This window comes from Nerophis lumbriciformis, linkage group LG23 (assembly GCF_033978685.3).
Source record: "Nerophis lumbriciformis linkage group LG23, RoL_Nlum_v2.1, whole genome shotgun sequence".
In the NCBI taxonomy this organism is placed as follows: Eukaryota; Metazoa; Chordata; class Actinopteri; order Syngnathiformes; family Syngnathidae; genus Nerophis; species Nerophis lumbriciformis.
The window spans coordinates 6,338,882-6,366,400 of NC_084570.2; the positions used below are offsets into that span (position 1 = coordinate 6,338,882).

The 27,519-nt window shown below is 40.9% G+C and overlaps 1 protein-coding gene across 2 annotated transcripts in view; it reads left to right on the forward strand.

Moving 5' to 3' along the window:
- The window catches only part of LOC133622482 (FERM, ARHGEF and pleckstrin domain-containing protein 1-like), a 114,825-nt gene that overhangs the window by 737 nt on the left and 86,569 nt on the right, over nucleotides 1-27,519 (forward strand). For both annotated transcript variants that reach the window (XM_061985268.2, XM_061985269.2), the window contains exon 2: nucleotides 19,522-19,728. In XM_061985268.2, coding sequence (XP_061841252.1) covers nucleotides 19,555-19,728 — 174 coding nt within the window. In that variant the 5' untranslated portion in view covers nucleotides 19,522-19,554. The remainder of the gene's footprint in view (nucleotides 1-19,521; nucleotides 19,729-27,519) is intronic.

The following is a 27,519-nucleotide window of genomic DNA, read 5'->3' on the forward strand; positions in this document are numbered from 1 at the left end:
AACCCCGTTTCCATATGAGTTGGGAAATTGTGTTAGATGTAGATATAAACGGAATACAATGATTTGCAAATAATCATTAACTTTAGAATTTGATGCCAGCAACACGTGACAAAGAAGTTGGGAAAGGTGGCAATAAATACTGATAAAGTTGAGGAATGCTCATCAAACACTTATTTGGAACACCTCACAGGTGTGCAGGCTAATTGGGAACAGGTGGGTGCCATGATTGGGTATAAAAACAGCTTCCCAAAAAATGCTCAGTCTTTCACAAGAAAGGATGGGGCGAGGTACAACCCTTTGTCCACAACTGCGTGAGCAAATAGTCAAACAGTTTAAGAACAACGTTTCTCAAAGTGCAATTGCGAGAAATTTAGGGATTTCAACATCTACGGTCCATAATATCATCAAAAGGTTCAGAGAATCTGGAGAAATCACTCCACGTAAGTGGCATGGCCGGAAACCAACATTAAATGACCGTGACTTTCGATCCCTCAGACGGCACTGTATCAAAAACCGACATCAATCGCTAAAGGATATCACCACATGGGCTCAGGAACACTTCAGAAAACCACAGTCACTAAATACAGTTCGTCGCTACATCTGTAAGTGCAAGTTAAAGCTCTACTATGCAAAGCGAAAGCCATTTATCAACAACATCCAGAAACACCGCCGGCTTCTCTGGGCCCCAGATCATCTAAGATGGACTCATGCAAAGTGGAAAAGTGTTCTGTGGTCTGACGAGTCCACATTTCAAATTGTTTTTGGAAATATTCAACATCGTGTCATCCGAACCAAAGGGGAAGCGAACCATCCAGACTGTTATCGATGCAAAGTTCATAAGCCAGCATCTGTGATGCTATGGGGGTGCATTAGTGCCCAAGGCATGGGTAACTTACACATTTGTGAAGGCACCATTAATGCTGAAAGGTACATACAGGTTTTGGAACAACATATGCTGCCATCTAAGCGCCGTCTTTTTCATGGACGCCCCTGCTTATTTCAGCAAGACAATACCAAGCCACATTCAGCACGTGTTACAACAGCGTGGCTTCGTAAAAAAAGACTGCGGGTACTTTCCTGGCCCGCCTGCAGTCCAGACCTGTCTCCCATTGAAAATGTGTGGCGCATTATGAAGCGTAAAATACGACAGCGGAGACCCCGGACTGTTGAACGACTGAAGCTCTACATAAAACAAGAATGGGAAAAAATTCCACTTTCAAAGCTTAAACAATTAGTTTCCTCAGTTCCCAATCGTTTATTGAGTGTTGTTAAAAGAAAACGTGATGTAACACAGTGGTGAACATGCCCTTTCCCAACTACTTTGGCACGTGTTGCAGCCATGAAATTCTAAGTTAATTATTACTTGCAAAAAAAAAAAAAAAAGTTTATGAGTTTGAACATCAAATATCTTGTCTTTGTAGTGCATTCAATTGAATTTGGGATGAAAAGAATTTGCAAATCATTGTATTCCGTTTATATTTACATCTAACACAATTTCCCAACTCATATGGAAACGGGGTTTGTAGATGCCCATACCGGCTGTACACATTTACTTTACAATAGAGACGTGTGGGATACTTCTCTTGTTGCCTTATTTGTATTTGACTTCATTAAATTGATTTGTATTATTATTTGGTGCACCTCGGGCCGGAGCAGGAGGAAAAATGACTATCTGTCGCCAGAGGTGGGTAGAGTAGCCAGAAATTGTACTGTTAGAGTAGAGTACTGTTACTTTAGAGATTTATTACTCAAGTAAAAGTAAGGAGTAGTCACCCAAATATTTACTTGAGTAAAAGTAAAAAGTATGTTGTGAAAAAACTACTCAAGTACTGAGTAACTGATGAGTAACCTGTTTGTTTAATGATGACGGCAACGTATAATGCACAAAAACCTAAAAATAGCAATGAGCAAATTCAAAGCCAGGAATATCTCTTAAGCAATTAAAACAACAATATATATTAAATAATAATACATTAACATAAAAAAAATTAAGGCAAATTGAGCCACATTAACTTAACAGCACCATAGGCTCAGTAGGCAGAGATTACAAAGGAAAATAACAAGTTAGCCTTTACGCAAACCATAAACTGATAGGTGTGGGCTGCACCTGGGAACACACTGATTGGTGTTTCTATGTGTGTGTGTGTGTGTGTGTGTGTGTGTGTGTGTGTGTGTGTGTGTGTGTGTGTGTGTGTGTGTCTATGAGGCTGCAGTGCGTTAATAAATGTCCCCACACGATGTACATTTCACAGTGATTCATAGCAGGGAAGCTAACATCAGCCTATGGTGACAGCCAAAATATCTACTAAGGTTACTTACCGCGATGTGCTTCCTCAAATTTGACGTTGAGTTCATGTAAGCTTAAGCTTGTTAATCATGTGACCGCCTGGCTCTGTTTGATTGGTGAAACGGAGTCAAACGTCACCAGTGACTGCATTTGATTGGTGAAACGGAGTCAAACGTCAGCAGTGACTGTATTTGATTGGTGAAACGCAGGCATGCGATAGGTCCTACTTTGAAGGTCTGTCTGACAAACCAAAACAAACAAAGCCTGCATTAACAGATCAATAAAAATCAGTAGCGAGTAGCGAGCTGAATGTAGATAAATGGAGCAGAGTAAAAGTAGCGTTTCTTCTCTATAAATATACTCAAGTAAAAGTATGTTGCATTAAAACTAATCTTAGAAGTACACTTTATTACTCAAGTAGATGTAACGGAGTAAATGTAGCATGTTACTACCCACCTCTGTCTGTCCCAGGCTGAAGCAAATCTTCGTTGACAGAAATGTTGAAATGTAATATTTTTTCTACACATTTTTACATAAGAAACCATTAGTAAATCAGAGGGTGAGATAACTCCTGGAAATTACTGGCTTTTAATGGCCAAATGTATAGATGTGTGTCTCCAAGTTAGAGGAAACGGCAGGCTGTCTTCTTTTAATGGATTTATTACAATCTTTGCAAGTTAGGTAATGTTTGCTGTGGTCTGGAACAACAGGGTACACAAACCACTATCTGAAATGCAGCCAATATCACATACAGACAATGTGTCATGAGACATGCAAAACTAAATTATATACAAAGAGGATTAAAAGTAAAGGATATTAAATTAACTCAAATATGCCTACAAATGAGGCATAATGATGCAATATGTACATACAGCTAGTCTAAATATCATGTTAGCATTGAATAGCTCACAGTCATGCACTGACCAAATATGCCTGATTAGCACTCCCAACAAGTCAATAACATCAACAAAGTGCACCTTTGTGCATTCACACACACATCTCAGTGATTTCTAACCACATGCGTAGGGCTGTACAATTTTGCAAAAAATACATGTGAATCATAATTTTGTTGCTTAAAATTGAGTCGCTGGGACAATTTTAGTGACTTAAGTTTTTGCAGTCCCAAACGAATGTTACACTATACCAGTGCTTCCCAATTACGGTATTTTCCGGACTATAAGCCGCTACTTTTTCCCCAAACTATGAACCCTGCATCTTATACAAAGGTGCTTTGTATAAGATGGCTTTTCCTTTGCTAACAGCTAAATTATGGAATGGATTAAGCCGGGGGTCAACAACCTGCGGCTCTCAAGCCGCATTTAGCTCTTTAGTGCCACTGTAGTGGCTCCCTGGAGCATTTTTTTTTTTTAAAGATTGTTTGAGGGCAAACATGACACGAACCTTCCCAATTGTTAGAAAGCCCAGTGTTTAATATGTTTGTGTGTATGCTTCACTGATGAGAGTATTTGGTGAACATCGTTTTGTTGTACTAATTTCGGGAGTTCTTGAACTCACCATAGTGTGGACTCACTGTGACGCAACAGTTTGTTTACATGTAAAATCTTCCACTCCTTCTTTGTCTCATTTTGTCCACCAAACGTTTCATGCTGTGTGTGAATGCACAAAGGTGCGCTTTGTTGATGTTATTGACTTGTTGGAGTGCTAATCAGGCATATTTGGTCAGTGCATGACTGCAAGCTAATCAATGCTAACATGCTATTTAGGCTCACTGTATGTACATATTGCATCATTATGCCTCATTTCTAGGTATATTTGAGCTCATTTAATATCCTTTACTTTTAATCCTCTTTGTATATATAATTTAGTTTTGCATGTCTCATGACACATTATCTGTATGTAATATTGGCTGCATTTCAGATAGTTGTTTGTGTGCCATGTTGTTCCAGACCACAGCAAACATTACCCAGCTTGCCAAAGATTGTAATAAATCTATTAAAAGAAGACAGCCTGCCGTTTCCTTTAACTTGGACACACACATCTATACCTTTGACCATTAAAAGCCAGTAATTTCCAGGAGTTATCTCACCTTCTGAGTAGCATCTGATTTACTAATGGTTTCTAATGTTGTAAAAATGTGTAGAATAAATATTACATTTCAACATTTCTGTCAACGAAGATTTGCGTCAGCCTGCGACACATAGTCATTTTGATAGTAGGCTATTATAGCTAATACAGACACTTACGTCATGTGTTGCCTTCATTATAAGACGTATATACAGCTTTTCATATTTTGCGGCTCCAGACAGATTAGTTTTTTGTATTTGTGGTCCAATATGGCTCTTTCAAAGTTTTAGGTTGCCGACCCCTGGATTAAGCAAAGAAATCAAACATCCATCCATCCATTTTCTACCGCTTGTCCCTTTCGGGGTTGCGGGGGGTGCTGGAGCCTATCTCAGCTGCATTCGGGCGGAAGGCGGGGTACACCCTGGACAAGTCGGCAATCAAACAATGCACTAAAATGATCCACTTTAAGAAACTGTTGAAACTTTAAGAAACATATTAAACCTTATTGACAAAGGACAACATTTTATTTATCTTATAAAGTATGAATAAAGACATCAACAACTTTTCTGTTTGATCATCTTTTTTACTGCCGTGTTAAAGGCACCATTTAGAAACAATTAAGGTATGTAAATAAGCATATACAAAACCTTTCATGTAAATATATAATTTTACAACATACCGGTATATACAGTATATGCGGCGTATAGTCCAGTGCGGCTATTATATTAGAACATTTAAATTTTTTCTGGGTGTGGCTAATATGCCAACGCGGCTTGTAGTCCAGAAAATACGGTATTTTTTTTATAATGCGCCCCATTAAGAAGACGAAAAACATTTGCAACCTGCCCCGTGCCCCCACTCTGCCCAATCTTTATAAGTACATCTCTGCATAACATTGAACGTTAAAGGGAACAACCCAATCTTCTTTCCTTGTCTCCGACCGTAGTCACTGGGAAGTTATACGCGCCGTCATATTCAAGTACATAAAAAAAAAGCATGTTCTCCGAGGTCACACGTGCCCCTCCCCCCCGGCATTGCACCGTACCCCCCAATCGTCCTCTCTGGTTGTAAACAGTGCTTAGACTTCCACTTCTGCTAGTTAACCAGGAGTCAGAGTTCACCTGCCACATGTTGGACGTTTGTTCTGCCTGGGTCATGTCAGCTACACATATTTTAATATTGGAAATTTCATTTAACTTAGTATTTTAACCTGTGTGTGTATGTGTGTGTGTGTGCTTGCATGTTTCCACTTCACCTCTAAATATCGTGAATGTTCAGGGCCATGTGCTTATATTTTTGGAAAGGAGACTTTCAATGGTCTCAAGGTCGTTCTTCATGCGAGGTAGCGGAAGGACAGTAATAAAGACAAGTCAGAAGAAAAGTAAATTATTTAATTTGGTCGCTTCTCCACGAGCTGATGAAATAATGAATAATGAATGATGACTTGCTGGCCAGGACAGCGGAGCCAACACACCATGGCTCGTTAATTAAAATGTCATCTAGAAATTAGATCGCATGATAGTGTAACTTGAGATTGCAATAATTTTTTTGTGCAGCCCAACTGCTTAGAAATGATTACATTTCATGTAATTGGTAAAAAAAAATAGATTTATTTACTACAAATTTTTATAGCATTGTTGTTCATCTCTTGTGTATGTAATACCTGGCTCTTTTCCACAAAGGGGTGGTGTTGCTTATTACAGTTCTCTGAAGTTACCTGAAACCATCCATGTGTCAAACTGAGGAACCCAGGCAGCCTTTTGGATATATTGTAGGGATGTCCCGATCCGATATTTGGATCGGATCGGCCGCCGATATTTGCCAAAAAATGCGTATCGGCAAGGCATGGAAAAATGCCGATCCAGATCCAGTTTAAAAAAAAAACTCCGGTCCGTGTTTTCCAACGCACAGATTTAAATAATACATTCCACTTTTCTGCTGCTCCCTATTTCCATTCCGCATTTTCCAGCACACCTTCAACACATCCACAGGTCTATGGATTCTCACGCAGTTGCTTTTAGCTGCTGGCATTGCACTACAGGCTCTTCCCACTCCTTCTTCTGTCTCCTTCTCACAGACAGCAAGCGCAACTTCTTACACACGTCACATACTGTCACGTTATACGTCACATACTGTCACGTCATACGTCACATACGTATACGTCCTCTCCCAGCAGAGAGGTAGCAGCATGGCTAACATTAGCTGTGATGCTAGCGCAACCGCTAAGGTGCGCACCTGCTCAAGCGTCCTCTGCGCACGGCAAATCTATGCCACGCACAAAATCAAATAAAAAAATAAGCGCATAACAATTTCCGACACACGGACACGACAGAGAAAACAGTTTTCGTCATCATTGTTCAAATATTGTAACGTCTGTCGAGACGCTTATCTCCATTCGGTGCCACACGTCCACACCATTAAAATGCCGAGGCAAAAATTTTCACATCAACACCATATGAAAAAAATAGTGATTTTTTTAGTTGTGATTTCCTTCTCTGCATGAAAGTTTAAAAGTAGCATATATAAATGCAGTATGAAGAAGAATGTTTTAATGTAGACATGCAAGCCTTGAAAGAACATTTTGAAAATCAAGACTACATTTCCTGCAAATGGGTGCATTTCTACCCTATATTTTAACTTTAGATTTATTCTCATATCAAACTCTTTTGGCTGTCTTTTTGACACTTACATCAGGCGCCCCCCTCCACACCCCGGATTATAAATAATTCAATGTGATTATCTTGTGTGATGACTGTATTATGATGATAGTATATATCTGATAGTATATATCTGTATCATGAATCAATTTAAGTGGACCCCGACTTAAACAAGTTGAAAAACTTATTCGGGTGTTACCATTTAGTGGTCAATTGTACGGAATATGTACTTCACTGTGCAACCTACTAATAAAAGTCTCAATCAATCAATCAAAACACATAGAATCATCATACTGATGTGATTATATGCATCAGGTGTTCATTCAAGGCTAAGGCAAAATATCGAGATATATATCGTGTATCGCAATATGGCCTTAAAATATCACAATATTAAAAAAAGGCCATATCGCCCAGCCCTAGTTTCAATGATGCCATTTCTGTTTGTCATGTATAATTTTGTCTATTTTGTGTTTATCCTTGAATAAACAGGTCAGTTTCTTGTTACCAACCATTGTGTATTATTCAAACTCCCCTAATTCAGCTGGCTAGTTGTTATCAAGAGTACTAAAACCCTTTTCAACATGATTCTGACAACTAAGTAGGCTAAATAACTTTAAACTTTAATACATGCTCGGATAGGCCAGTATCGGTCAGTATCGGTATCGGATCGGAAGTGCAAAAACAATATCGGTATCGGATCGGAAGTGCAAAAACCTGGATCAGGACATCCCTAATATATTGTACTCTTTTTGTTACATCTAAGCTGGTGTAATTCCATCACAGAGTCCTACAATTGTGGGTAACTTGGAAAACGCCATGTTGTTTTGAATTAGTGAGTTTCGTTGCTCTAGCCACATGTCGTAATCAAGGCCTGACTCTATGCAAATGTTTTACTAAGCATTAATTGGTCACTGACAAAATACAAAAAATGTGAACATTAACTGAACGTACTTAAGTGCAAACCAAGTATCTTTGACGGACCAGAGTACTGGACTGTTGTTCTTGTACAATAATGGCCAATAACTTGAGTTACTAACATGACTAAGTGTAGAGTGTTTTTCCCCTAGAGGGGGGGGGGGTTACCCACATATGCGGTCCTCTCCAAGGTTTCTCATAGTCATTCACATCGACGTCCCACTGGGGTGAGTTTTTCCTTGCCCGTATGTGGGCTTTGTACCGAGGATGTCGTTGTGGCTTGTGCAGCCCTTTGAGACACTTGTGATTTAGGGCTATATAAATAAAGATTGATTGATTGATTGATTCGTCCTTCCTGCGGGAAGAGTACATCTTGATGCTATTTCAATCTGAGTCAAGACGACTAAACATAGGTTGGGATGCAGCGTCAGGTTGGACACCATGACTGGTCACAAACATCAAGGATCACCACTATAATACTTGAGGTCCATTTTGGGATCATGACTGGTACTATCACTTCGAGTAAGAGTGAACATGGGAGTACCAGAGTACAATCCTGAATGCAGGCTTTTTATGACCTCCTTCAACTCAAAGTGTTCGTGTTGTTTTGATCACTTGCATGTCAAGTGCAACTACCAGCAGTTTACTTCCAGATTTTGTGGGACCCTAGCAGACACACACACTTCACAATTATAGGGGATTCCCAGGGCCTGGCTTTCTTTTCGACAACCCCCTGGGAAATGTTCAACTAAACACCAGTTCAAAGGCTGTGTGAGCTTTCCTCCGAAAAGCGTTTGTGCTAGTAGCTCCCACAGTGGCTTCCTTTGTGCCTGTGTGACCGGCTCGCTCTGTATTCCCCTCTCGCCCCCTACTGCCGTTCTTCAACCTGCTGATCCGAGAAATAGGTCAAAGTAACGACTAATGTGAGCTCAAAGTCATTTTTGACACTAATGTTGTATGATGGCGACTGATACGGGACACTGATTTTGACTTCTGTGTATCTTCGTGGTTTAAAACGTTGCATGTTGCAGTCTTCTGATTATATGTTGAAGTGTTAAAACCTTACTGCTTGACTTGCTGATGTTTGTCAGAGTAATATCCAACTGATTAAACAGGGCTATTAACTTACGCTCGTTTTCCCTTGAAGGCTCGCACTGAAAGAGACAATAACCGTAACTCGTGATAATGTTCCAACGCCAGAGGAACTGTTCTCATCCTAAACCTTTCCGCGTTTCCACCAAATTTATCTAGGTAATGTACCAAGTTGTTAGGTTGTTCTTTTCCTCTGTACTTTTAGAGGCCTGATTGAAATAATTTTTTAGGAACTTTGTGCTGCAGGTGACTAAGAATTATTTAAATCAATCAATCAATCAAAGTTTATTTATAAAGCCCTAAATCACGAGTGTCTTGAAGGGCTGCACAAGCCACAACCACATCATCGGCTCAGATCCCACATCAGGGCAAGGAAAAACTCAACCCAATGGGCTACAATGAGAAACCTCGGAGGGGATCGCAGATGTGGGTCAATGGTCTTTTGTGAAAGGTTTTTAAAAAAAGCTGATCATTTACACAGAACAGGACAAGCGGTAGAAAATGGATGGATGCATCCAGGTAAAGAACAATCAGTGTTGCGCAATATTGACGATATAAAAAATGTCAAATTGGCTGACGATAGCATGTTGATGCGTCGCGCACATTTTACAGCAAACGGCCACGTCCTCTACGGACTGTAGCGTCGTCACGAGCAAGCTAGCGGCTAACGCCCCTCCACAGTGCAAAGACGCTTTTTAAGTCAGCAATCCTCGACTCTATGGCGGCAAATAAACTGTTTCTTGAAAGTATCATTAGGCGACAAGGAATAGCTAAACATGCTACAGTACACACTGTAGGGGGATGCAATTAGCCATGCTAACCACTAAACTGGCGCTCTTGAATGTAAACAGAGGTGGGTTCGTCGATACAAATATCGACAGTATCAATACCAAGTAAAGAATAGTATCAGTATGTGGTCGATATTTCAAGGGTTAGATCAATATTTTTTATATCACAAAATCTGTTTGTCGTTTTTGTTAGTGTTTACAAAATCGGGAAATAAGACCCTGGGACACAGGGGGGGCTTTAAGGGCAACAACCGAAGAATTTGGATAAGAGTCAATAGTAGAAATAATTTAAATGATATTGTTACACTGCCAACATGTGTTTTATCTGATTTACAAATGTGATGAAAAAAATGTAATCATTCAATGATCTTGACAATTTTTAGTATAAACATTGGTATGGCCAATCCTGCCCCTGTAACTACTTGGTATTGGATCGACATAAAAATGTATAGTATCGCCCAAAACTAATGTAAAGTATCCAAACAACAGAAGAATACCGTATTTCCTTGAATTAGCGCTGGGGCGGTAATTAATTTAAAACCTCTTCTCACTCCGGCGCTTACCAAAGGCATGCGGTAAATTTAGGCCTGCCCTAATTAATTTAAAACCTCTTCTCACTCCGGCGCTTACCAAAGGCATGCGGTAAATTTAGGCCTGCGCTTATAAATTTGAGTGTGATGTAAGGATATTATCTTGAAAAGCACATTTAATTAAAAAAACATTATAGGCTTACCTTTACTTATAAATGAAGTCCATGCGCCGCTCCTTCTGAATAAAAGCATCGATAACTTGTTTATAGAAGTCTTCCTTATCTTTCTTCAGTTTTAAAAGTCTCCCTGTCTCGATGGAGATCTTCCTTTAATTATTACCTCCGGCTTCGATTGAAAGTCCAGTTTAGAAAACTGTTTTATTCTGGCTATGTAATCCTCCATGTTAAAAGTCCAGGCGAGAGCAAAAAATAAACGATCGTTGCTAACTGTTGCTGCTTGTTGTCACTTCTTCTGCAGCAGAGTAGTCGCAAGAATGTATCCCTGGGATCACTATCGCCCTCTACCACCATGAGGCGGGAGTCATTTAATGACTCATATTTGACACACGCAGCTATATTAATAAAACATAGCTGCTTACTGTTCTTTTTAGCATATTCAATTGCTTGGACCTTAAATCCTACTGAATAGCTCTTTATCTTCTTCCCTTTATGCGATTTTAAATTATTGAAATTAGCCTCCTCCATTTTGGAAAATGATGCCTTGAAAGGTGAAGTTTCACTCGTGACGTGACGAGTTTGACCCGGCGGTAAATGAGGCATATGCTAATTATTCTGCGAAACGAGTTTGACCCGGCGGTAAAACGAGACATTCGCTAATTATTTTGCTAAACAAGTTTGACTCGGCAGTAATTCTAAGCATGCGCTAATTCTAAGCATGCGCTAATTATTTTGCAAAACGAGTTTGACCCGGCGGTCAAACGAGGCATGCGGATAAGATCTACCCGGCAGCAATTCAAGGAAATGCGGTAAGTGCTTAATACATTTTAACACGCGTTTAGGTAGAACACTGTTCCAATAAAAAAAGGAACTAGATATTACCAGTAAATTAGCAAGTAGATTGATAATAGTTTTGAGAGAATAATACCATTGGTAATGGCATATGATACCGCATACCTCTGCAGCTTAATTAGAAACTTTTATAACTCATTTTGAAATGGTTCTATTATAATATATTGTGATATGTATCGTAATACTGTATAGATTTTAGGCCATATTGCCCATCCCCATTAACAATATCATTGGGTATTGCAAGCAGATAGTGGAATCTTTGATTCAGTCGCATCAAACCAATGACTTACTCTTCTTAGTCTTCAGAAGACGTTCTCTCTTTTGATCAGGAAGACGTAAAGGGACATCTCTCAAAGCACTGAACGTAAATATTTACGATTCTGTTCATTCAGATGTCCTTGCAGTATGAGGAGGGAACAGCTGCATCTGGTAGAAGGTAAACACCGACCCGGGTCTTAGACCTCATGACCTTTTAATCCGCTGGGTTCCTATTGTTAACAAGATATTGATTTGACAGTATATTAAAAAGGTGCGGCGTGTATTACAGAAGAGCGAAAAGGAAAGTCTTGATTTCTGCTTCAGCAAGTTACTGGCTGAAAACATTGGATTCAGTGTGTGAGGACTGTCTTCTGAAACATTCCTCAGCCGTGATGTCACCAAGTGTCTGGGAGGATATTTATTGTCTGAGGCGGAGGTTTGTCAAGTGTGGGACAGAGGTGGGGGGTGCTGAAAGGTTTGTGTGTCCCGGTGTGTTGTTGGGGGTTGTCTTTGTGTATTCTCAGACCGTGTCTCATCTGCCCTACTTGTGAAGCTTCCACACAAGTCAGGACTGGTCGGGTTGCGCGAAAACGCCGTCTCAGGCCTTGTCCACAGAAATACAGATATAGTTTCTAGGGTTTCCCCTTGATGTAATTGAATGTGGCGCACCGCCACATAGGGGTGTAACGTTACACAAACATTTCGGTTCGGTACGTACCTCGGTTTAGAGGTCACGGTTCGGTTCATTTTCGGTACAGTAAGAAAACAACAAAATATAAATTTTTTGGTTATTTATTTACCAAAATTGCAAAATCTTCCACCAAAAATATTTTTCTTAGTGGAATATTTGATGTGAAGTAATGGGAACCTTGGATAGGTCAATAATTCATAATAACATTGATTTTGATTCAATATTATGTTTTGAGCAATGACAGTTTGAAAGAAAAAAAAACAGCTTTGTTTTATTAGTCAACATTGCAACTTTTTCTAAATTCCATTTAACCTTTAAGCTTTTTTATTTCACTTTTGTTATGTTTTTGTTTATTTTAATAGTATTTTTAGAATGTGCCGTGGGCCTTTAAAACATTAGCTGTGGGCCGCAAATGGCCTCCGGGGCACACTTTTGACACCCCTGCTATAGATAATAAAAAATTAAATCTGATAAATCTATGGATAAAAAGCAGAGCCTGGCGACGCATGCATGTTTATCATAGCTCTCTCTGTCTCTGCCCCTCCCTCAAGAATGCTGCTGCGCGCACAATTTGTTTTGTTTTCAACCCCTTCTTAACCCTGAACGTACATTGAAAATACACGGACATTTGAGGCATTTAAGAAACTCCGCCCGGACAGCTCCGCAAAAGAGGACATGTCCGGTGAAAAGAGGACGTATGGTCAGTCTATCGTAGCCCGTTAGCTGCTAGCATGCCGTGTGTTGTGCCTGGGTGTGCATTGTTTACACAACGTGCGTTACGCTACTTAATATGTCCGTGTGGAAACTCGTTCGGTACACCTCCTAACCGAACCGAAACCCCCGTGTTCAATTCAATACAAATACACGTACCGTTACACGCCTACCGCCACAGCATTTTTATTAACACCACACCTTGAAAATAAGGGTGTTTTTTTTACTTGAAAAACTAATTAAAGTAATATAATGTTTCGTAGCCCCCTAAGAAATCACACAAAGTCAGACGCTATTTTTAAATTTTATTACTAATCTTGTGATAACAAACGTCACATTTCCAACAAGTTTTACCTCCAATGCAAACACTTTCGTCTCGGCGCTTATCCAGACACACAACAACACTTCGTCATTCTCCGCCAATCACCTTTCAAGCACAGACGGTGTGTTTGCAAACATGGGAAAAACTGACATTAAATCCAAGCCACACGAACATAAAACATTAACCGCAGCTGGTCGTTACAGTATGAATTGATATACTGTATATAGCCTATCATTTGCGCACTATTCACAAGTGATGTACCGAAAACTTGACCACCGAAAAAATACTTTGATTACCGAAGACCGTGCCACCACGCACGCCATTGTCTGGTGTCTGGAGCGTTGTCAATATGTGGACGTAATTGTAATATATCCCAGATATACCCGCCATCCAGAAAATGTCCAAATTTTAAGACAGTGGCGGCTTTTAAAGAGGGAAAGTCCAACTTGAGCAACAGCTCGAAGCAAGTGTGACGTCATGCTCGCCACAGCTCGCCTTTCGTCGGGTACTACGAGGGACAGAAGTAGTGTCTCTAAACACGAGTACATTTTATAATAACACCATATAAAGATGCTAGATTTATTGTTTTTAATAAAAATAAAAACATAATTAAAAGACTCTGGACACTTGAAAAAATCTCAACAAAATACATTGTACAATAAGCAGAAACATTTGAAAATATGGCAAAACGATAAAAAATTATGTTAACACTAATTAATAAGAGATTTGTTTTTAAATCTACGGACCGTATTTTTCGGACTATAAGTCGCGTTTTTTTTTCATAGTTTGGCCGGGGGTGCGACTTATACTCAGGAGCGACTTATGTGTGAAATTATTAACACATTACCGTAAAATATCAAATAACATTATTTAGCTCATTCACGTAAGAGACTAGACGAAAAAGATTTCATGGGATTTAGCGATTAGGAGTGACAGATTGTTTGGTAAACGTATAGCATGTTCTATATGTTATAGTTATTTGAATGACTCTTACCATAATATGTTACGTTAACATACCAGGCACATTCTCAGTTGGTTGTTTATGTGTCATATAACGTACACTTATTCAGCCTGTTGTTCACTATTCTTTATTTATTTTAAATTGCCTTTCAAATGTTTATTCATGGTGTTGGGTTTTATCAAATACATTTCCCCAAAAAATGCGACTTATACTCCAGTGCGACTTATATATGTTTTTTCCTTCTTTATTATGCATTTTCGGCCGGTGCGACTTATACTCCGGAGTGACTTATACTCCGAAAAATACGGTATACATTTTTGAGGCCGGTTGGATGTACTGCCAAATTTTGTGAAACACCTTTGGAGATGGCTTATTGTAGAGAAATAAATATTCAATTTACGGACAACAGCTGTGGTGGACATTCCTGCGGACAGCATGCCAACTACACGCTCCCTCAAAAAAAACTGCACATTTCTAGAGTGGCCTCTTATTGTGACAAGCCTAAGGCACACCTGTGCAATAATCATGCTGTTTAATCACCTGTGAGGTGGAATGGGTTGTCTTGGCAAAGAAGAAGTGCTCACTAACACAGATTTAGACAATATTGTGAGCGTTATTTAAGAGGAATAGGTCGTTTGTGTATGTAGTAAACGTTTTAGATCTTTTAGTTAAACTTATGAAAAATGGGGACAAAAAAATGTGTTGCGATTTATATTTTTGTTCAGTGGTACATAGTTTTTAATAGGGACTGGTACCCAATTCAGTACTTCTACAAGTACATGTAAAATCAAACCATTTTCAATACCTTGGCTGTACGTGACGTCACGCCCGGTTACAGCCTTGGCGGGGAAACAAGCACTCAAGCAGCATTCAGAGCCGACTCAGCCGCACTGCGTCTCGGTAATGTTACAGTTTTCAATGCCAACAAAGCAAGAACAAGGCACTCAAAAGTACAGAAAGGCTTAATATTTCAAACTACACTAGCTCAATGCTAATTTACATTGGATTTGCTATAGAGATGCTACTGATTAGTATTAGCGATTTAATAGGGCCATTTCAAAACTTCCAAATTTGGTAATATAAAACTACAATTAAGTTGTATAAAATCAAACAACCGGTGTGTAATACTTACAGATTTTTAGTTTAGTTAGTAGTGCTCAACAAAATAGACTGGAAAATTGTCAAAGACTAATTCTTACTAACTGCATGCAAAGTCGTCTATATAATACTGTACAGTACAGCACTTCGGTGGCCCAGTGGCCTAGTGGTTAGCACGTCTGCAGCACAGTCAGGAGATCTGGGTTTGAATCTCTATCTGTAGTTTGCATGTTCTTCCCGCGCGCTTATTGATTTTCTCGGGCCTTCCTCCCACATTCCAAAAATATGCTATGTTAGGTTACCTGCGACCCTAAAGAAGATAAGCGGTATAGAAAATAGATAGAGTACAGTACTATAGTTGCAAATGAAAGACAGAAATGTTAGAAAACAAGATAACTGAACAGCAAAAAAAAAAACAAATAAATAAATTATATATATATATATATCCATCCATCCATCCATCCATCCACCTTCTTCCGCTTATCCGAGGTCGGGTCGCGGGGGCAGCAGCCTAAGCAGGGAAGCCCAGACTTCCCTCTCCCCAGCCACTTCGTCCAGCTCCTCCCGGGGGATCCCGAGGCGTTCCCAGGCCAGCCGGGAGACATAGTCTTCCCAACGTGTCCTGGGTCTTCCTCGTGGCCTCCTACCGGTCGGACATGCCCTAAACACCTCCTTAGGGAGGCGCTCGGGTGGCATCCTGACCAGATGCCCGAACCACCTCATCTGGCTCCTCTCGATGTGGAGGAGCAGCGGCTTTACTTTAAGCTCCCCCCGGATGACAGAGCTTCTCACCCTATCTCTAAGGGAGAGCCCCGCCACCCGGCGGAGGAAACTCATTTCGGCCGCTTGTACCCGTGATCTTGTCCTTTCGGTCATAACCCAAAGCTCATGACCATAGGTGGGGATGGGAACGTAGATCGACCGGTAAATTGAGAGCTTTGCCTTCCGGCTCAGCTCCTTCTTCACCACAACGGATCGATACAGCGTCCGCATTACTGAAGACGCCGCACCGATCCACCTGTCGATCTCACGATCCACTCTTCCCTCACTCGTGAACAAGACTCCGAGGAACTTGAACTCCTCCACTTGGGGCAAGATCTCCTCCCCAACCCGGAGATGGCACTCCACCCTTTTCCGGGCGAGAACCATGGACTCGGACTTGGAGGTGCTGATTCTCATCCCAGTCGCTTCACACTCAGCTGCGAACCGATCCAGTGAGAGCTGAAGATCCTGGCCAGATGAAGCCATCAGGACCAAATCATCTGCAAAAAGCAGAGACCTAATCCTGCAGCCACCAAACCGGATCCCCTCAACGCCTTGACTGCGCCTAGAAATTCTGTCCATAAAAGTTATGAACAGAATCGACAAAGGGCAGCCTTGGCGGAGTCCAACCCTCACCGGAAACGTGTCCGACTTACTGCCGGCAATGCGAACCAAGCTCTTGACACTGATCATACAGGGAGCGGACCGCCACAATCAGACAGTCCGAAACCCCATACTCTCTGAGCACTCCCCACAGGACTTCCCGAGGGACACGGTCGAATGCCTTCTCCAAGTCCACAAAGCACATGTAGACTGGTTGGGCAAACTCCCATGCACCCTCAAGGACCCTGCCGAGAGTATAGAGCTGGTCCACAGTTCCACGACCAGGACGAAAACCACACTGTTCCTCCTGAATCCGAGGTTCGACTATCCGGCGTAGCCACCTCTCCAGTACACCTGAATAGACCTTACCGGGAAGGCTGAGGAGTGTGATCCCACGATAGTTAGAACACACCCTCCGGTTCCCCTTTTTAAAGAGAGGAACCACCACCCCGGTCTGCCAATCCAGAGGTACTGCCCCCAATGTCCACGCGATGCTGCAGAGTCTTGTCAACCAAGACAGCCCTACAGCATCCAGAGCCTTAAGGAACTCCGGGCGGATCTCATCCACCCCCAGGGCCTTGCCACCGAGGAGCTTTTTAACTACCTCAGCAACCTCAGCCCCAGAAATAGGAGAGCCCACCACAGATTCCCCAGGCACTGCTTCCTCATAGGAAGACGTGTTGGTGGGATTGAGGAGGTCTTCGAAGTATTCCCTCCACCGATCCACAACTTCCGCAGTCGAGGTCAGCAGAACACCATCCGCACCATACACGGTGTTGGTAGTGCACTGCTTCCCCTTCCTGAGGCGGCGGATGGTGGTCCAGAATCGCTTCGAAGCCGTCCGGAAGTCGTTTTCCATGGCTTCCCCGAACTCCTCCCATGTCCGAGTTTTTGCCTCCGCGACCGCTGAAGCTGCACACCGCTTGGCCTGTCGGTACCTGTCCGCTGCCTCAGGAGTCCCATGAGCCAAAAGAACCTGATAGGACTCCTTCTTCAGCTTGACGGCATCCCTCACCGCCGGTGTCCACCAACGGGTTCTAGGATTACCGCCACGACAGGCACCAACTACCTTGCGGCCACAGCTCCAATCAGCCGCCTCGACAATAGAGGTGCGGAACATGGTCCACTCGGACTCAATGTCCAGCACCTCCCTCGTGACATGTTCAAAGTTCTTCCGGAGGTGGGAATTGAAACTCTCTCTGACAGGAGACTCTGCCAGACGTTCCCAGCAAACCCTCACAATGCGTTTGGGCCTGCCAGGTCTGTCCGGCATCCTCCCCCACCATCGCAGCCAACTCACCACCAGGTGGTGATCGGTAGAAAGCTCCGCCCCTCTCTTCACCCGAGTGTCCAAAACATGAGGCCGCAAATCCGATGACACAACTACAAAGTCGATCATAGAACTGCGGCCTAGGGTGTCCTGGTGCCAAGTGCACATATGGACACCCTTATGCTTGAACATGGTGTTCGTTATGGACAATCCGTGACGGGCACAAAAGTCCAATAACAAAACACCACTTGGGTTCAGATCCGGGCGGCCATTCTTCCCAATCACGCCTCTCCAGGTTTCACTGTCGTTGCCAATATGAGCGTTGAAGTCCCCCAGTAGAACGAGGGAATCACCCGGGGGAGCACTCTCAAGTACTCCCTCGAGTGAATCCAAAAAGGGTGGGTACTCTGAGCTGCTGTTTGGCGCGTAAGCGCAAACAACAGTCAGGACCCGTCCCCCCACCCGAAGGCGGAGGGAAGCTACCCTCTCGTCCACCGGGTTGAACTCCAACATGCAGGCTCTGAGCCGGGGGGCAACAAGAATTGCCACCCCAGCCCGTCGCCTCTCACTGCTGGCAACGCCAGAGTGGAAGAGAGTCCAGCCCCTCTCGAGAGAACTGGTTCCAGAGCCCTTGCTGTGCGTCGAGGTGAGTCCGACTATATCCAACCGGAACTTCTCTACCTCGCGCACTAGCTCAGGCTCCTTCCCCCCCAGCGAGGTGACGTTCCACGTCCCAAGAGCTAGCTTCTGTAGCCGAGGATCGGACCGCCAAGTGCCCTGCCTTCGGCTACCGCCCAGCTCACATTGCACCCGACCATATATATATATATATATATATATATATATATAAAAATAAATTAAAAAAATATATATGTATATATTTTTGTATTTTATTTTATTATTTTTTTTAATGTGAACACACGCAAAATTACCAAAAATTGGTACTGTTGAGTACTGGTTTTGATTGCCTGGTAACGGGAGTTGGTTCTGTATGAATTCAAATGTCAAAAGTACCCATCCCTAGTTTTATATCCGCAATTATGTGGGCACGACCTCCGTTTTTGTTGCATTAGACATTCACCAATGAAAACTTCCTAACGACTGTAAATTTATTGAGGTTTTGATACTTACTTGATTACAAACAAGATTTGTCTCACATTTCCAGGGCTAGTTTACTTTTCTTGAATGCGGACATTCCATAAAAAAAAAAAATAAGGATGATAATTGTGTTATTAATAAGCATTTCACTCCTTCTCTTTGCAGCGGCTTTACATTCATGTTTTTTTCCCAACACCCACCCGCAAAAGACACCAAAGGAATCCTAAAACTTACTACAGTGTAATTTAGGGTGAGGGCCCATGTAGGAGCTTGGGTGTTAGCGGAAATGCCTGAGAGAAATATGCCTGCTATTTAAGACTAGAATTTAAAAATACACAAAGTGGCTTACTGAAAAGGTCAGAGCTGGTTTAATTTTGAAAAAAGAGACACAAAGGAAAACATCCCGTCTCTTCTTTCCCCGACAGACTGGAAGTAGATCGAGAGCAGCCAGCTTCGCCATGGTCGAACCAGCAGACAGGCCTTCTGCAGCCGGCCAGAGACTGGGCGCCGCCGAAAGCTTCGGGGTGTCCACCCTTGAGCCTGGCATGCGTCCTCCTGTGCAGCCACCAGGGCGAAAAGTCTCCATCAGGGTGCAGATGTTGGATGACACGCAGGAAGTCTTCCATATATCGGTGAGTAGTGTATGTGTGTGTGAGAAGGATGCTTGAACATTCACAATGAAGAAAGCATTTTGTAACCTGGCAACAAAGTGTCTTTGGGCTGCGACCTTATTTGTTTTAGTACTTTGACTTGTCAGACCTGTTTCTTTTTAAACATACAAACCCCATTTCCATAGGAGTTGGGAAATTGTGTTAGATGTAAATATAAACGGAATACAATGATTTGCAAATCCTTTTCAACCCACATTCAATTGAATGCACTACAAAGACAAGATATTTGATGTTCAAACTCATAAACTTTTTTTTTTTTTGCAAATAATAATTAACTTAGAATTTCATGGCTGCAACACGTGCCAATGTGTATATATATATATATATATATATATATATATATACATACATACATACATACATACACACACACACAAACACACGTTAGGTCAGGAAAAAAACACAGAGGCTACTCCATCCCTATAAGCCTGTTTTGCAGGTTTCCCTTTTTTCAGGGGATTTTTTCCCATAAGAGCAGGGAACCTGCGAAACAGGCTTGTAGGGATGAAATAGCCTCTGTGTTTTTTTCCTGACCTAACGTGTGTTTGTGTGTGTGTGTGTGTATGTATGTACAGTATGTATATATATATATATATATATATATATATATATATATATATATATATATATATATATATATATATATATATATATATACCGTATATATATATATATATATATATATATATATATATATATATATATATATATATATATACTTTTTAATAACATTGGGTGCCAGTACTATTAACTATATGCCTATATAAAAACGAGAAAAAGCTGTGATAAAGTTCAATATTACTTAAGAGAAAACTGGTTTTGTTTATTGAAATCCTCCCCAAACATTTAATAAAGTCAAATAGAAATAAGGCAACAAGTGAAGTATCCCACACATCTATTTTCTAAAGTAAATATGCACAGCAGATATGGGCATCTAAGTCAACAATATGATTTGCCAAAGTGGCTGGACAGGACAGATTTAAAAAAAATAGATTAATGATTTTTTTTGGAATTGTTCAAGAATCGTTACAAATAAGAATCGCGATTCATTCAAAAATCTATTTATTTTTTGACACCCCTAATATATGTACCGTATTTTCCGCACTATAAGGCGCACCGGATTATAAGGCGCACCTTCAATGAATGGCCTATTTTAAAACTTTGTTCATATATAAGGCGCACCGCATTATAAGGCGCATAGAATAGACGCTACAGTAGAGGCTGGGGTTACGTTATGCATCCCGTAGTTGCGAGACCTGTTGTGGCTCAATATTGGTCCACATATAAGGCGCACCGGATTATAAAGCGCACTGTCAGCTTTTGAGAAAATTCGAGGTTTTTAGGTGCGCCTTATAGTGCGGAAAATACGGTATAAGTGTTATTCAGCCTGTTTTGTTTACCGTATTTTCCGCACTATAAGGCGCACCTAAAAACCACAAATTTTCTCAAAAGCTGACAGTGCGCCTTATAACCCGGTGCGCTTTATATATGGATAAATATTAAGATTCATTTTCATAAAGTTTCGGTCTCGCAACTTCGGTAAACAGCCGCCATCTTTTTTCCCCGTAGAAGAAGCGCGCGGTGCATGCTGGGATATGTGACGTTTCATTTCCATTTGTGTGTTTATGTAAAGACCCCAAAATGGCTCCTATTAAGTGTGTTGTCTGTCTAATTATAAATAATGCAGACGAGGCGTGTTAACTGAGTTCTCAACGTTTACTCACAGCGTGCTCATAACCACATTCTAACTCCCAGCATACAACAACGCTTCTCAGGGCTACCGCGCATGCTCGTCACTATCGTTGCATGCTGGGTAGTGTAGTTGTTATATTTGCTAGCTCATAACATCACATTAAGAGACACGCTTACACGCTTAATTCAATACTCGCCGTCATTCCGGGTGGATTGACAAAAGACCTCCAGCCGCTAGATATTGGTGTCAACAGGGCATTCGAAGCTAGACTGCTAACTGCGTGGGAACAGTGGATGACAGAAGGCGAACACACGTGACGTTCACCAAGACAGGGAGGCAGGGAGACAGCGCCAGACGACATTTTGGATCCCACATTCGCCCAACTTTTCAATTCGGACAACGAAGGAGAATAATTCGAGGGATTTATGAATGAAGAATAACTTCAGAAAGTGAGCGTTATGTTTATTTTGTGTGTTGTGACATTAACGTTCGAGCAACATTATGTTGCTATTGCTCTGCACTATTTTGAATTTTACTATGTTTGTGATTGCACATTTGCGTACATTTTGGGAGTGAACAGAGTTGTTAGAACGCTGGTTTTTAATATATTATTAAAGTTTGACTGACCTATCTGACTGTTTTTTTTGACATTCCTTTAGCGCAGTTAGATGCGGCTTACAACACCGGGCGGCTTATAGGTGGACAAAGTTTTGAAATATGCTGTTCATTGAAGGCGCGGCTTTTAACCCAGGGCGCCTTATGGTGCGGAAAATACGGTACATTTTTGGTTATTTGCACAGCTCTTTAAAAAAAAAAAATCTGTTTTCCTTCAATACTATGAAGCTGTAGGCCCATATTTCCTACCTGGGTAAGCCTGTTTTTGTTGATGTTTTTGTTATTTGCACAGCTCTATTTTTTTAAATGTAGACCATTTGTATTATAGATTTAATAAATGCTTAAATAATACCGTAAACCTGTTTATACTTATGTTATTTGTACAGCTGTGCTTTGTTGAACAGAAAGTGGAACATGTGGCGTTGAGTTTAAACTATACACCTTACACGTTTTGTTTAGGATACCGATATGTATCGCTTTACCGCCATCCGGACCAAAAATACTCGGATGTCAGTTTTGTTCCATATCGCCCAGCCCTACTAAATTCTATCCAAACAACACACCAGTCTTTCCTCGTCTCCCATTTATAGTCACAGTGAGGCCAAGCGCAATATACGCTTTGTAAAATTTCCTTGTCATAGCTTTCGGGTGACTTTACTCTTTTCATCTCTGTTAAATATTTTTCCATGGTGTCTCTTGGGGGTTTGTTCACTGCACTTCATATCTTCTGCTGTGTGCACGCATGTGTGTGTGTGTGTGTGTGTGTGTGTGTGTGTGTGTGTGTGTGTGTGTGTGTGTGTGTGTGTGTGTGTGTGTGTGTGCGCGAGATGCAATAATGGCTTTCATTCTGAGCTGCAGCCTGCCATTTACTTATATTCTGGAAAGGCAACCACTCCATTATCTAATTTCTATGTAGAGGTGTTGTAATGGTGAAGTAGCTGTCGACTGACTGGTGCTGCACATTCATGTAGGCATCATTGGCTCTTGTGAAAACACCACTAATGTCTGCGCTCGGTTGTGTCTGTGTGTAAGAGAGAAAGCAACGGCGCGAAACAAATGAAACTGCTCACTGCTTTTCACAGATGCAGTGAAAACAAGGCAGCCATTGTCTCACTTAATCATGTCCTCTCCCGTGTTTGCACAGTTGTGCAACCTGTCGTGTGAATTGGGAGATAAGCAGCTCACACTGATGATGCTAGCATTGGATAGAAGCGTTCAAGTTTTCCCTTCGGTGCACCCCTGAACACCGGGAGCTGTGCTTCTTGCAGGTTGCGGAACACGCCAGCTCAAAGACATTTCTGCTTTTAATAAAATCAGCTGGGAATGTGCACTTGGCAACGCTCTCGTGAGGGGGAGCATGGAATTTATCAGGAAAGACAAAGAACTAAAGAAATCTTATTTAGCTGTTTTGCAATGACAGGAAATTGTGGATAAAAATTATGGCTGTGAATGTTTTGGCACCGATTTGATCCGATTCCTTGGGTGATGATTTGATTCAGAATCGATTATTGATTCAACACAATTCTCGATTCAGACTAGGGATGTACGATAATGGCTTTTTGCCGATATCGGATATTCCGATATTGTCCAACTCTTTAATTACCGATACCGATATCAACCGATATATACAGTCGTGGAATTAACACATTATTATGCCTAATTTGGACAACCAGGTATGGTGAAGATAAGGTACTTTTTTTAAAAACTTAATCAAATAAAATAAGATAAATAAATTAAAAATATTTTCTTGAATATAAAAGAAAGTAAAACAATATAAAAACAGTTACATAGAAACTAGTAATTAATGAAAATGAGTAAAATGAACTGTTAAAGGTTAGTACTATTAGTGGACCAGCAGCACGCACAATCATGTGTGCTTACGGACTGTATCCCTTGCAGACTGTATTGATATATATTGATATATATTGTAGGAACCAGAATATTAATAACAGAAAGAAACAACCCTTTTGTGTGAATGAGTGTAAATGGGGGAGGGAGGTTTTTTGGGTTGGTGCACTAATTGTAAGTGTATTCTTGTGTTTTTTATGTTGATTTAATAAAAAAAAAACAAAAAAAAAACGATACCGATAATAAAAAAACCGATACCAATAATTTCCGATATTACATTTTAACGCATTTCTAACATCTCTAATTCAGACCCATCCATCCATCGATAATCGCAATCTATTATCTGGTTTAATAATTATAATGAAACTTTTTCAAAACAGGTTACAGCATGGGTGTCAAACTCTGGCCCTCGGGCCAAATATGGCCCGCTGTGTAATTTCACTTGGCCCGTGAGGTTATATCAAATTAACACTAGAGCTGGCCCGCCGATCATATACAGCGGCGGTGCTGCGGTAGACCGCTAATTCTCATACTTGCTAATTCTCATACTTGCTAATTCTCATACTTGCTAATTCTCATACTTGCCAAACCTCCAAGGAGACTCCCAAATTTCAGTGCCACTCACGAGAAATGTAACGTCCCCTTTTAGTCCAGTCCAACAAGAGCTGGCCCAGTTACATAATATGTGCGGCTTTGGCACCACACAGAAGTGAATGCAACACATACCTGATCTTCAGCGATACAAGTTACACTGAGGTTGCCAGTATAAAACAACTTTAACATTGTTAGAAATATGCACCACACTGTGAATCCACGCCAAACAAGAATGACAAACACATTTTGGGAGAACATCCGCACAGTAACACAACATAAACACGACAGAACAAATACCCAGAACTCTTTGCAGCAGTAACTCTTCCGGGACGCTACAAGGTGTGTGTGTGTGTGTGTGTGGGGGGGGTTTGGAGGTACCGGGCGTGTATATTGTAGCGTCCAGGTGTTGTGCCGGATAATGCACCCCCGGCGTAGAATGCACCCCCTGACGGGAGTGTTATATCAACTAAAGCCCACACTTAAAGTTTCCACGTGCAAGATTGAATCTATTTGAAAAAGTTATTTAATAAGAAGCCAAAAGTGCTAAAACAATAATGTTTGTGTTGGAGGAGTTGTGAATGAATGAAATATGAATTCCGTGCTGCAGTCTGTAGGTGCACCTAATGTTGTGGCCCAGCAGCGACTGCAGCACGGATTTCATATTTCATTCATTCACAACTCCTCCAACACGAACATTATTGTTCAAATAGATTCAATCTTGCACGTGGAAACTTTAAGTGTGGGCTTTAGTTGATATAACACTCCCGTCAGGGCGTGCATTCTACGCCGGGGGTGCATTATCCGGCACAACACCTGAAGAGTCAGTGCTGCAAAGGGTTCTGGGTATTTGTTCTGTTGTGTTTATGTTGTATTACTGTGCGGATGTTCTCCCAAAATGTGTTTGTCATTCTTGTTTTGGTGTGGATTCACAGTGTGGCGCATATTTCTAACAATGTTAAAGTTGCGTATACGGCCACCCTCAGTGTAAACTGTATCGCTGTTGATGAAGTAAGCGTTGCATTCACGTGTGTGTGCATACAGGAGCCGCTCATATTTTGTGGCTGGGCGGGCACGTTGTTAGAAGGGATGAATAGCGGACGTGACGTCAGCTCATAGAGGACGTTAACAGCACTGCCTGTAAGGCACGCCCCTAAGACTGTGGAATGCGAGATATAATGACTGATGAACAACTTTGTTCGATAATTAATGTTGCTTCAGCTCAAAGCCTGAGCCCCGACATTAATGAACTAGCATCCAAGAAAAGATGGCAGGTATCTGGCTTGGGCACATCAGATTAGATCAGTGTGTTGCAAACTGAGCCATTTAAAGTCCTGAATGGTTGGTTTATTCATTATTTTATTTTCAAATTTATTAGCCTGTGGAAAAAGTTAATGTTGTTATTTACCTCAGAAGGCTGCAAATAGAAAAGAGGCATTCAATTTTTATTGAAATTGTATTTGATATGCCATTGATATTTTATTTTTTTTTTATTATTATTATTTGAAACTCGATTTATAAAGTTATATAAGCCTTGCTTGTTCAATGTTTAATGCAAAACTTGTTTGGGTCCCTATTAAAAGGTTAATTTGTTCAACCTTGGCCCGCGGCTTTGTTCAGTTTTAAATTTTGGCCCACTCTGTATTTGAGTTTGACACCCCTGGGTTACAGGCTAGAAAAGCGTCTTCAGGTTGCTTGCAGATGGCTTAAAAACGTCTTCTAAAAAATTGATTCTTATAAACAAAAAAATACAATGTCTGTGTGTGTGTGTGTATGTGTGTGTATATATATATATATATATATATATATACCACGCCCCTACGCCAGCCTGTACCCACCCACTCTGTGCCCTATATAAACCATGGTATGCGAATGCTCCCATTAAAATCTCCTGATGATTGAGGGTACCCCCCCTCATGAAACAGGCCTGTAGAGATGAAATAGTCTTGTGATTTTTTTCCCCACACATACATATATATATATATATATATATAAATATATATATATATATATATATATATATTTTAGGGCTGCAAATCTTTGGGTGTTCCACGAATTGATTCAATATCGATTCTTGGGGTCACAATTCGATTCAAATTTTTTTTTTATAAATGTCTAATGATAATGTCAATGAGGGATTTTGAATCACTGCTATGTTGAAATTGTTACTAATATTGATACTGTTGTTGATAATATTCATTTTTGTTTCACTACTTTTGGATTGTTCTGTGTCGTGTTTGTATCTCCTCTCAATTGCTCTGTTTATTGCTGTTCTGAGTGTTGCTGGGTCGGTTTTGGAATTGGATTGCATTGTTATGGTATTGCTTTGTATTATTTTGTTGGATTGATTAATAAAAAATTAAAAAATAAAATAAAAAATCGATTTTTGAAAAATGAGAATCGATACTGAATCGTACAACATGAGAATCGCGATTTGAATTCGAATCGATTTTTTTCCCACACCACTAATACTGTGTATATATATATATGTATATATATATATATATATATATATATATATATATATATATGACAGGCTAAGTGCAGATAAAAATGTTTTAGTAAGGACAAAAACGCACAAAAGCCAATAATCTAGCACCGTCCTGACATAACAAGCTTTCTGATTCATGATCCCTCACAGGTGTGACTCTTGATCACCAATCAGCGCTCAGCAAGGAAGGTGAAGTAGTGAAGGAAGCACACAGAAAACGAACATAACCAAAACTGTCGTGAAACTAAATACAAAACACATGAACAAAATAAAAAAAGGAAATAGGGGTCGTTTTTGGTTTTGCGGTAGTCGTTTCCCCAAGATGCAGAAGGACGTACGGAAGCAGTGTGCAGGTAAGAAGGTGATTTATTCCAATAAGCAGGACAACAAGTACAAAAACTCAGACACTAGTCAAGTGTGGAGCCAAAAACCAAGATAATCGCCAGGGGCGAACAGCGAGAAAGTCTTATAAGTCTTACAAGAGCAAGACTGCCAGGCAGAGTGTGGCGCGAGG